The sequence below is a fragment of the Nelumbo nucifera genome, chromosome 4 (genome assembly GCF_055504915.1).
Source record: "Nelumbo nucifera cultivar China Antique chromosome 4, China Antique-T2T, whole genome shotgun sequence".
In the NCBI taxonomy this organism is placed as follows: Eukaryota; Viridiplantae; Streptophyta; class Magnoliopsida; order Proteales; family Nelumbonaceae; genus Nelumbo; species Nelumbo nucifera.
The window spans coordinates 6,902,450-6,913,612 of NC_142652.1; the positions used below are offsets into that span (position 1 = coordinate 6,902,450).

The 11,163-nt window shown below is 36.6% G+C and overlaps 2 protein-coding genes across 2 annotated transcripts; one reads left to right on the forward strand and one right to left on the reverse strand.

Moving 5' to 3' along the window:
* Positions 1-3,336: 3,336 nt before the first annotated feature.
* Positions 3,337-7,336, reverse strand: LOC104591614 (26S proteasome non-ATPase regulatory subunit 6 homolog). The gene is made up of 8 exons (XM_010250523.3): positions 7,053-7,336; positions 6,832-6,946; positions 5,345-5,435; positions 5,097-5,242; positions 4,789-5,008; positions 4,374-4,482; positions 3,889-4,057; positions 3,337-3,776 (listed from the first exon to the last, which is right to left on the reverse strand). The coding sequence occupies exons 1-8, from the start codon at positions 7,186-7,188 to the stop codon at positions 3,602-3,604; spliced, it is 1,161 nt and encodes a 386-aa protein (XP_010248825.1). The 5' UTR covers positions 7,189-7,336; the 3' UTR covers positions 3,337-3,601.
* Positions 7,337-8,158: 822 nt separating this feature from the next.
* LOC104591613 (Cysteine proteinases superfamily protein) lies at positions 8,159-10,476 on the forward strand. Its single transcript, XM_010250521.3, has 7 exons — positions 8,159-8,482; positions 8,952-9,195; positions 9,285-9,449; positions 9,544-9,675; positions 9,752-9,833; positions 9,915-10,028; positions 10,120-10,476. Exons 1-7 carry the CDS (start codon positions 8,425-8,427, stop codon positions 10,189-10,191), a joined length of 867 nt encoding a protein of 288 aa, XP_010248823.1. The 5' UTR covers positions 8,159-8,424; the 3' UTR covers positions 10,192-10,476.
* The last annotated feature ends 687 nt before the right edge of the window (positions 10,477-11,163 follow it).

Genomic DNA, 11,163 nt, shown 5'->3' on the forward strand with positions numbered 1-11,163 from the left:
CCGTCTTATGTGAATTTCTTTGCAAACTCCCATATCATAGAGAAAATCCCATCACTCTTAGAACTGGCTCTCATATCTCAGCTGGACTTAAAGACTTCTTCGTGAGGATTACATTAATCTCCCGGTTCTGCGTGTTGATTAATTTGTTTTGTTTTGTTTGGGCTTAATTTTCTTTTGGGTGGGCTTTGAGTAGGGATGTCGATGGTTCGGTTAATCGAACCATGGACAATTTTTGCAAATTGAATCAGTTTTATTGGTTTTTCGGTTTTTTATATTTATAATATATTATATAAATATATGTATAATATTATATTATAAATAATAAATGGTATATAATATATTATAAATACTATAAAAATATATAATGTATTTTTAAATAGATTATTATAAATATAATATATGTATATATTTATATATAACATATAGAAAATATGTGACATATATTTAAAATATATATAAAATATACATATAAATATATACCAGTCGGTTCAGTTAACTGTCAGTTTTTTCTAGGGTAACCGAAAACTAAACCGATCCTTTGGTTTTTTAAAATATCAAACCAAAATCGAACCGATCAATTCAATTTTTCGATTTTTTGGTTTTTCATAGACACCCCTAATTTTGAGAGGGCAAAACTGAGAACATTTTATCGTGGGTTTCGGACAAGGCGGGCTACATCTTCCCCTCCTATTTCTAATAATCTTCCCTATGTTATGGTTAATAAAATTTTAAGATGGTCGCCTCTCCACCTAAGCTAAAGTTTGTAGTTAAAAAAAAAAAATACTAAATGAAGCAAACTTCTTGCTTCCTCATGGTTTGTAAAACTTTTTCAAATGTTTCTCTTTTCAAAAGAAATTTAACACTGCATCTACTGCAGTGGCCCCACCTATAAGTCAGAGGCCATGACAATAAATCAAAGGCTTTGATTTATTTGTTTCAGCGCAGGGCAGCCACACACTGTCGTAGCAAATGTGGATTGCTAGAAAAAATGAGGAAACTTCATATTTGTAGCAAGATTAGTTAAACAAGATTGCTAGTTAGATAGCAAATCTAAATAGCTGAAATTTTTTTACCCACAGATGATACATGTCTCTCTCTCTCTCCTACCACCATGCCAAATTCCTTGCTAAGTTCAATGGTTCAGACTCGCCACCAACCATAATGTGGAATGAAGGAATCTCTCCAGTTATTGGCGAGATAAGATCCAAAACCAATTAACCATTTGCTAAATTGAGCTGGAACTTGAATCCAAGTGGAACTTTGAAATGTACAAAATGTTTATATAATTTTTTAGAATCCAAATGCATCTCTATAAAGAAGGAGAAAAGATTCCCCATTTATTTATTTTATTGATAAATACATATGGGTACTTTTGCCTATTAAAGCAACTACTTTTGCCTATTCAATCATTACCTGTAGAATAATATTTTGAGTTAAAAAAAAAGAATTGCCTGTTTTGAAGTAATATATCAATTTTTTTTCATGTCTTATTAGAGAAAAAAATTTGGTTGTAGAACCTATCAACTATAATTCCTAAAATCAGCCTATGGTTTTATCACTTTTATGGTAGAGATGAAAATAAGCAAGTCTCAAAGTATAACTAAGTATTATACCAAAAAAATAGTGTCAATGGAATGTTAAATACTAGGAATCAAGGGGGTTCTACCAACTGAGGGGTAGCCCAATTGGTGCGATGGATGAATTGTCCCTGAAGTGGTGTGGTTTCGAATCCTGCTATTATCATTTATAAGAAAAGAGTTGATTAATACCAAAAAAAAAAGAAAAAAAGAAAAAGAATCAAGGGGGTTTAACCACTCCTAGTCCTAGTATATCTATTGTGAAAATATTAAAAAAAAGGAGTGTATCAAAGTTTAAAAACTCACAATATAAATTTGTTTGTGTATCATGAGTATTGACACTTAGAAATTGTAATTATGTAAATAAGGAAAGTAAAATGATATATGTAACTGTTATAGGTTAGGGAAGAGAAGGAAAATTGTTTGATTAAAAGATTCTAGTGTAAGAAAATGTGCTATGCAATGTGCAAGTTGTATGGTATTTAGATTTAACTTTATAATGTACATCAAACCCAAGACAAATATCGGATTTATAAGTTGGTATAGATGCCGGGAATTTGGAGCTCATAACCATGTATGTTCTATGTTCATCATATGCAAGTTATATTTATATATAACCTGAATTTATATTCCACTTATGCAATAGAACTCTTGTAATTTATAACTTGGTTCTAGTTCCTCTACACCTTAGATTGTATTACATAAAACAAATATATTATGAAATATGACATCTATTTTATAGACACTGTTAACACCATTGCCTTAGTATTCAAATAGAGACGGGACAAGTCTTTGTTGATTTGAGTTCATAAGATTGTATGGAGATTTTTCAAGCATAAATTTTATTTGTTTCTCTGAAAAATGGATGTGATTTTTGAAAAAAAAAAAAAGAACTAGCTATTTGTGCTTGTTTCAACATGATGTTGACAGAAAATTTTCATGCCAAAATATTTTAGCTACTACTTTAGCCCTTCTAAAGTGAAAGTTTTGTTTTTTATAAATTTACTTTGATTTACTGGGAAAGAAAAACAAAGTTCCAAACTTCCAATTGTGTAAGGAGTGGAAATATAATGAAAACATTTGAGTAGTCATGCCAAGTGTAGTCTATACCAGATGAACCTCTGTTTCAGATTCAGAGTTGTATCTCCAAACTGGGAGTTCTCTAATTTTGGACTCATGGTTTCACTAGATCGTTTCACAAAATCCTCCCGGCCCTTGATTTCTTTTCCTGTTTTATGCCGTTTAGGAATAGAAAAATGAGGTTATCCTTTCATTGTTATTAGACTCTAGATTTAAAACTTCCAAGTGAATTTGTCAAAGTCATTGATGACTGAAGTCTCAGGAAATATTTTCTGGCTGCAATTAGATATCTGCAGATGTATATTATTAAGGTGTTGCCCACATTGGAGAACTCATGGACCTGAAATTTTGCAGGGATGCTTGCCACGGTCGCAACCTTCTAACTTCTTATGTCCACTTCATGAGATTGCAGTTTGCAGGTTCCTACTGGCTTGATTCTTTCCTGGAAATAATAAATCAGATTAAACCGAGCTTCCTCTTATCCAAAATCTCAAAGTTAAAAAAGGGAACGTCACATCCAGGTTGTGAAGTATGAAGTTGGATAGCGGCAATATTTTGGCAGCAGAACTTTCAATCGGTAAATTCTATAGGTTAGGATTGAAACTATGAAACAGCAGTTGTTTGAAAAGCTTTAGAGCTACATAGCACAAGGAGGATAAAGGCGACCGCGAGACAACAATTAGCTAACGTTATGCGTTTGTGTTTCTCCTCTGAAACAGTTCATTAGACCAGGTTCAGCTGGGATATTCAACTGAAATAAAAGAAAATGAGCCAGCATGCTCATTTGGGCATTCAATAGTTCATATGGCCATCCCTTATAATCCGAACAAAAATTACATATCTTTTGTGATTTAATTGATCGGACATCACCAACTCAACTCATTAGTAACTTCCGGTTATGGCCTCCAACCGCGCCTGCAATGCCTCCCAGCTACAGGGTATTCTCACAGGTCAATCACTCGAGACAGTTTTTGGATCCTATTGAGTAGGAAGTCCCCTTGCTTAATGGTTGCTTGATATAAAGCATTCTTTGCATCCGGCCTATTGGTTTCAAGCACCCCAGCGACCTTGTCAATCTTGCAATGAAGTTTCCCTGCTGCAATAAAACGGGACAACTCCCTGGAAAGCACAAAAGAAATTTTGTATAGTGTCTATGAACATCTGAACCAGAACTGGATAAAAAGAAGCCAACTCCTTAACAAAGATAAGACTATGATGATGAAAGACTTACAGATCAATAAAGTCCACGGTTACACCAAAGGCTGTTGCCATTGCCTCCATGGTGACACTCTTATATGATTCCAAAAACTGAGAATAGACAACAGTACGGACCTCTCTCATGTAATATCGAAAATGTGGATGCAGGTAACGATCTAATTTTATCTGTTCTGTCAAGCCAGCTGATGAACATGCAAAATAATAGGCGGAAAAAAGGTCAATAAGGCAGGCGACACAAGAATTTCTGACATACTGCAAATAACAGCAAGCTCTATAAAAGTATAAATATCTCCAGCCCACATGTGTGGGAGTGTGATTACACCCAAGGAAAGGGAAATCCCTTAAAGAATAGACAACAGTTTTTGAAATAAAGGACCCTTGTGGAATATGCCAAGGGGTTATGGATCATCTTCATTTGAAAAAAAAAAATTAAATTTAGCTTCTAGGAAAACAATAGAGAAATGGAAAATTAGAGCAGGTTATAGAACATGCACTTACCAAATGCTGAAAAGAAGGACCTGTACTGACATCCATAGAGAGAGTTCAAGAACTCTGATAGATATGGGACTTTACCAATCACCGTTAATATCTCAGGAGCATCCACCACCTGGCAATATATGGTCATCTTTTGCAATCAGTGAGAGTTAAAAATAGGTAAAATCAACATCCATTGCCAACATAAACACAGGGAGGGCGGAGCCAGGGCTTCTTTTTTTTTCTTTTCTTTTTTTGTGAGGGCCAAACTGTACTTTGAGGCGAAGGGGGGACTGTATTAGGGGGGGTTGATGCAGGGGGACCAAGGCTCCCCCAGGTCCTCCCTGGCTCCACCCCTGAATACAGGGACCAGCAACCACCAGCATTAACCAACATTGGAATAACACCAAGTATGAAGAGCCCAGCCTATGTGTATTACCTTCTGTTTTAATGAAACTCTGTCCAAAGATATGATGCTTGTGAGGACAGTATAGAAAATGAATGTATCATAAGGAAAAAGTTCGTAAGTTGTAAAAGTTGAGATGGAATCCAGAAACAGATTGGCAGCTCTCTTGAAGTTTCTAGTGGCCATGCAGTATAAGCCTTCATATACTTTAAGACGATTCTTCCTCTCCCAATCACCTCCCTCTTCAAACAAACTGCCATCCATGATCATATATCAGGAATCAAAAGTTCTGAAATGTAATGTCTTAAAGGTATTTTAAAATTGTAAAAGACTCGTCTTACTTCTTGGCTTTATCAATGCTTTTGGAGATGAGATCAAAGTCCATATAGAAAAAACCAATCTGTAGACTATAGAAAACTATATCCATCTTGTGACCTATTGCTACTGTTTTGCTCTCTGTCAGCTTTAACTGCTCCAATGCTTTTTCCTAGGAATTCAGAAGAGAATAAGCTACACAAGTGCCAAATAATTCACGAATTTTTAAGGAACAAAGAGAGTTGTTGAGCCACAACAAGAAAGCTGCATATACCTTGTCACTGATTCGAATGTAAAACAAGGATTTAGCCAAGTGAGCTTCACGAACTTCACTTTCACCTAGGTTCTCTTCAGCATCGGCAATTCTGTTCAAACGCATCCAGAAGACATTTATAAATAATAATCCAATAACCATGGCCTTGAGAAAACATTCCAGACCTTGAATAGGTTGTTCTAAATATATAGAAAACCAAGATAGAAGCCAACAAAATCTAGGAACCTTTAAGAAAAAGAACTATTTCACCCAAATCAAATAAAAAAAAAAGAACAAGAAAACTTCTCAAAGGATAATAACATGTGTTCTCTGCTTCTTTTTAAAATTTTCACAATAAATGACAATAGATAGACTCCTTTAGAAAACAAAAAAAAAGGCTATCTCTAACATACTCCTTATCTTCTCCCTCCTCTTGCTAAGCTATATCTTCCCTAGTTCCCCTTTACATGTTTTTCACATCAATTTCTGTCAGGAACTAATTTAATAGAATCAATATGTGCCATTTCCATATAACCAATCAAGTCTCCATAGAGAAAGAAATATCTTCACACTGAAACTTATTCATCTTTCAGTGATTTTAGGGCAATTTCTTCCGTCTCATATTCCTCCAACAAATTAATTAAGCTTGCCCAGAAATATAATTTTCTAATTACCACAGAGCACAAAGAACATTCCCAACAACAAGGGGTAATGTGTTGCCCTACTAGTGTAATGTTCTTAGCTATCTTTTCTAATTTAAGCAAGTAAGACGGGTATGTACAGATGGCCTCTTAGTTGCAATATTACTGCCTATTATTGCTTACATCAGGTAACTCTTCCAGTTTTGAGCTTATCTTACACTGCTGGCAGCTTGGCAATTAGTGAAAGCTCATGTCAAACGTTTAGCTTCAAGTTTTATCTCTCATTTTGCTGTATTTGCCATCCAGACTAAAAAAACAGAAGAAATTAAAATTTCAACGTATGTAGTTAGACTGCTTGATGCAGTATCCAGTTAAGATTAATAATACTCCTCAAAACAAATCAACAACAAGGAAACCATCCCCATACATCTAGCTCAAAGTCATAAACAAAACCCCTTAAGCCACAGCAAAGAGGACCATGCATTGGCAACGGCAGGACGAATCCACCATAGGTATTAACTAGGGTTAAAGAAATGATCTTTGTACCTCAGAAATAACCACTATAAAAACATTTAAGAGAACCCATTTAAATAGTTCTGTCTAAACCGAAACCAATCTTTTGGGGAAAAAAATCCAAATCCCATGAAGAAAATTTTAGTACATTAGCCAAATTTCCTGCAAAGTATAATAAAAACATTGTATAGATTTTAGAATAGGCCCTAAGACGCTTCTTCACAGAAACTACGTTTCGAATATGAAATTTATTCCTGTATATGCACATTTAACATAATTTTTGTCTTCCACTTTAGCCAGGGAGAGATGCAGGAAAACAAGAACAAAAATAAAGAGAAAAGAAAAGAAACTCACTTTTCGTCAAACTTCTTGAGCTCTTCGTCAATCTTGGCACGCATGGATTCCAAAACAGCCTGATCCATCTCCAAAATCGAATTAGCAGCTAGGGTTTCGTATAGCGGAGCCATATCTGCAGATGGAAACAAAAGGGTCAGTTCGTCAGTTCCATGAAAAGGAACGAATAAACCAGAAGAGCAGAAACGGAGATCAGGAAGGAAGGAGAAGAGGGGATCTACAGTCGGCTTTAACAGCAGAGAAGACTTCTTCTCTAAGGCGGACTTTCTCGATGTCCTCAACGTCTGGATGAGTCAGAAGGAATAGTTTGTGGGCAAGCACGAGGTGTGGTTGCTGAGTTCCCTCCTGCGCTTCCATGGTTTCTTCGGGGATCTCTTCTCTCTCTCGATTCTCCCTTTCAGTGCTTTTCTTCACAAGCAAGTGAGAACCAGAGAGGTTCTCTTCTTTCTTTTCTTCACAAGCAAGGAGATCACGTTGGCGCCCCACAGAAGGCGTCTCACATGCACATCTCGCCTTGCATTGGGATCACCTCCCGTACTAATCATGGAAGATGTTCCGAATACACGGGTGGGAGGTGATGTGGGGCGCCGATCTGATCTCTATTATAAGAACTACCAGGGGAGTACCTTATTGGAGCGCTGCTAACGTGCAAGATTCTAATCTGACGGTTTTAACGTTCGGATCGATTGCTTGATTCTAGGGACACATGAGACACGAGTACACGATCACTGATTGAGGAGTTGGGATCTTCTCATAACAAAAATCGTCCCAACACTTCCAACATAATCAGTGTCCACACATCATGTGTGGGACCCACCGGGCGTGTAATGTTCGAATGTATTGGAAGAGAATCTTATTGGTAGGACATCTGGATGGGATCTGCTCCATACACTGGAGCGCCTCACATGCACATCCACCGTGCCTCACATCCACCGTACATCGTACCCAATGCAGGGTACGATGTACATGTGAGGCACGAGTGAGGTGCCCTGTGTAAGGAGAAGATCCTCTCAGGACATTCCTATTCGTGTTTTTTTTATTCACTCAGGGGGTGTTTTTTAAGAAGGGAAAAGTTGATTAATGAAATTTTAGTTTTTCTTGACCAAGAATTCTATATTTCTTTTTTAGCTTTACTTATAAAAGTAATACTTATATCCTATATGATTAAATAACTTTTTCACGTAAGAGAAAATTATTGATAAATGAATGAAACAAAAATATCTATTTTAATAATGAATTTCTATGATTAAAATGACCATTACTTTATTTACCTATAAATAAAAAAATACATGGATAAATGTACTATCTTGTTCAGGAAAAACTTACTCCGATATTTGCATTTATGTGGATAAATAATTTAACGAAAAGTGAACAGGCCTTAGGATCCACCTAAGAGAGGACCTGCGTCGTCGATCAACATGATCAGATGCTTGTGGACTCTCTGGTTAATTTAATATAACCTATTTTCAAATATTTGCTTCTGACTCCCGGCAAACCCGAAAATACACACACAAAAAAAAGGATAAACCAGAGTTTTAATGGCTACTCTGTACTGCTACTCTCTCCACTGCGATTTCCGTTAGCCATCCCTCCATGGGAACGAGAAAGATTCAAGATGTTTTCGCCTCAGATCACGACTCTCCCGACTCAGGCAAGTTACCTATCTTTGCCCTTAGTTGTTGGATCACTGGATGACTGGAGTCTTGTGTTTTGTTTATCTACTAGGGTTATGGTTTCGTTCTCACTGCTTACTGTAAGAGAAGCTACTAATTTTTGCATGTTCTGTTCTAAAAAAATTAGACCATAAATTAGGGTTTTCTGGAAATGGCTTCAGCAACTAGTTCTTCATGATACATGAGCATATGATGTTAGTTTTTGGTGGGGGTAGGGAGAGGTGTATTATGTGTTTGTGTAAAGTTCAAACCAAGTATAAAACATTTTAACATGAAAAGCATTGCTTGCATTAAAAAGAAAACAAGGTTTATTATGATTTAGGCAAACAGTGTTTGAAGATTATGTAAGTTTGATAGATTGAAAAAATCTGACGGAGTTTGAATCTTTATTAGCCAATGCCCGACGAAAAATCCGATGTTATTTATTTTTCTTTTTAATTTTAACAGAGGTTTGGCGGCAATACTCAAAGCATCGTTCATGCTGGGTCCATCTTGCAGCCAGTGTGCATGCACTTCCAAGGAGAATAACCAGACAAGAAGCCGAAGATATTAGGAGATTCGAATTTACCTCCCCATGTTTTTGGGATGATTTCCCTCACCGTGAGCGGTCGAAGAGAGTCACTAGCGATAAGACCACAATCCCAAAGCAAAAGAGGAAGCTAGACACCGACATGTTTGAGCGTTACTTGGAGTTAGTTCTAAGTCCCACAAATGCAGTAGGCTGAATGAATCTCCTGCGTTTTCCCTACCTCTCTAATGACATTGGTTTGCCTTGTGTAGGAGTTTATGGAGGAACTTATCAGAAGATAAGAAGACTTCCTTCACATATCTTGACTCCTTGTGGTTTGCTTTGTATAGAGGAACCACCAAAACAAAGGTGTTGATGTGGATTAAGAAAAAGAACATTTTTTCGTGGAAATATGTTTTTGTTCCCATTGTTTGCTGGTTCGTTTTTCCAGTTCCCATACAATTTCATGTAAGTTGCTCTCATATTGCTCCTCTGCAATTTCATTGATAAGTTGAAATGTGGTTTTGTAAGGCATCATTGGAGTCTTTTGATCCTGTGTAACCTTGGAGAAAATCTACAATCAAAAACCAGAACACCATGTATGCTGCTTCTGGATTCACTTGAAATGACAGACCCCAAGCGTCTTGAACCCGATATAAGGAAGTATGTATTTATTACATGCATTCTTGCCCTTATATATTTGGGTCAAATAACCAGTTCTGTGTATTGGCCATTCCAGGTTCTTGTTGGACATTTACAGATCAGAGGGCAGGCCAGAGAAAGAAGAGTTGATTTCAAAGATTCCTCTTCTGGTGCCTAAGGTGAAGATGTTTCTCCTATTTGACTTTTGTGATCCATATTCCTGTGTTTTTGTCAATGTGGATATAACAAATTATTCGCAGGTTCCACAGCAGAGGAATGACGAGGATTGTGGAATCTTTGTTCTTTATTTTATAAATCTATTTGTAGAATGTGCTCCTGAAAATTTTAGCATTTTTGAGGGCTACCCTTACTTTGTAAGTTACAGGAATCTTAGTGTTGCCTGCCAGTTTTCGTAAAACAAATTTATGTTGCATTAGATATTGAATAATCTTTTTTCTGCTACAGATGAAGCAAAACTGGTTTAATTATCAAGGCTTTGAAAGGTTCTGCAAGAAAGTCCTATCATTCTGTTCGTGAACTTTGTGTATTTGGTTGCTGAAACCTTTACTGTAGTCACACAAGGGGGCATGCAGATTGCATATCCTCGGTCACCGGCTAACATGTCCATCTTTGTTAGTTCCAGTCTTTCAGAAATTTATGTGAATTTCAGGTACAGTAATCCAAGGATATACATGATTGATGTGTAAATTGTCAGATGATGGTATAAACATAGGGCTCTTTGGATGCATTGGCCATCCAAATGAAAATACAGCATATCCAAAAGGTATTTCCCTAAATTGAGGAAGCATTTTTGGAAAACAATTTTGCTTTTTTGGCATTTCTTTCTTTCTTTCTTTTTTTTTTTTTTGTTGGATGAAAGTTCTGTGCAGTGCCCATATCGCCCCATTTTGCTCAGGCCAGTCCTCTTGGGGTTTTTTAAGCTCTTTTGAGTATGATCCCCCATTTTCATGTATTCTATTTACTTTTTTACACTACATCTTTAGAACCCATCAGAACCAGTGGTCCTGCAGAATTAGGTGCCTGGCTTCTTTGGGTGATAAATGCATCATGCATAGAAGAAGCAAAGGCATGGCCCATGGCCATGTTCAGTCAGATGGAGAAGGGAAGAAGTCACTGAGAAAAAGTGTTCAGTCAGATGGCAAATGGATTGGTTCGGTTGGATGTGGGTTGAAGACCAACACATCCATCGACCACCCACACCCATTGATAATGATAATCCACATTTCTAAGATGTACATGGGTTGCAACTCACCCATCTTGACCCGTTTGAATATTTTAAACTATGTAATCCACTCCTTATTGAGAAAAAAATGGATTTCTCCTATAGTAACACATGTCCCTATATAATTGGTTCAACCCAAACACAAAAATTTGATTTCTTTAAAAAACAGTTAGGAGAGAGAGGATAGAGAAGTCACATAACCAAGGAGAAAGAACCTAAGGATGTGTTTGGTTTGATAGGAAATAATAGAGAAACAAAATGTTGAA

Bases quoted from the DNA above. Each gene is read 5' to 3' on its own strand.
- LOC104591614 (XM_010250523.3), bottom strand. From the start codon at position 7,188: ATGGAAGCGCAGGAGGGAACTCAGCAACCACACCTCGTGCTTGCCCAC. The intron at 5,436-6,831 runs GTGAGTTTCTTT...GCGTTTGAACAG, and splicing joins CTCAAGAAGTTTGACGAAAA to AATTGCCGATGCTGAAGAGA. The intron at 5,009-5,096 runs GTAAGACGAGTC...CATGGATGGCAG, and splicing joins AGCATTGATAAAGCCAAGAA to TTTGTTTGAAGAGGGAGGTG.
- LOC104591613 (XM_010250521.3), top strand. From the start codon at position 8,425: ATGGGAACGAGAAAGATTCAAGATGTTTTCGCCTCAGATCACGACTCT. The intron at 8,483-8,951 runs GCAAGTTACCTA...TAATTTTAACAG, and splicing joins TCACGACTCTCCCGACTCAG to AGGTTTGGCGGCAATACTCA. The intron at 9,676-9,751 runs GTATGTATTTAT...TGGCCATTCCAG, and splicing joins CTTGAACCCGATATAAGGAA to GTTCTTGTTGGACATTTACA.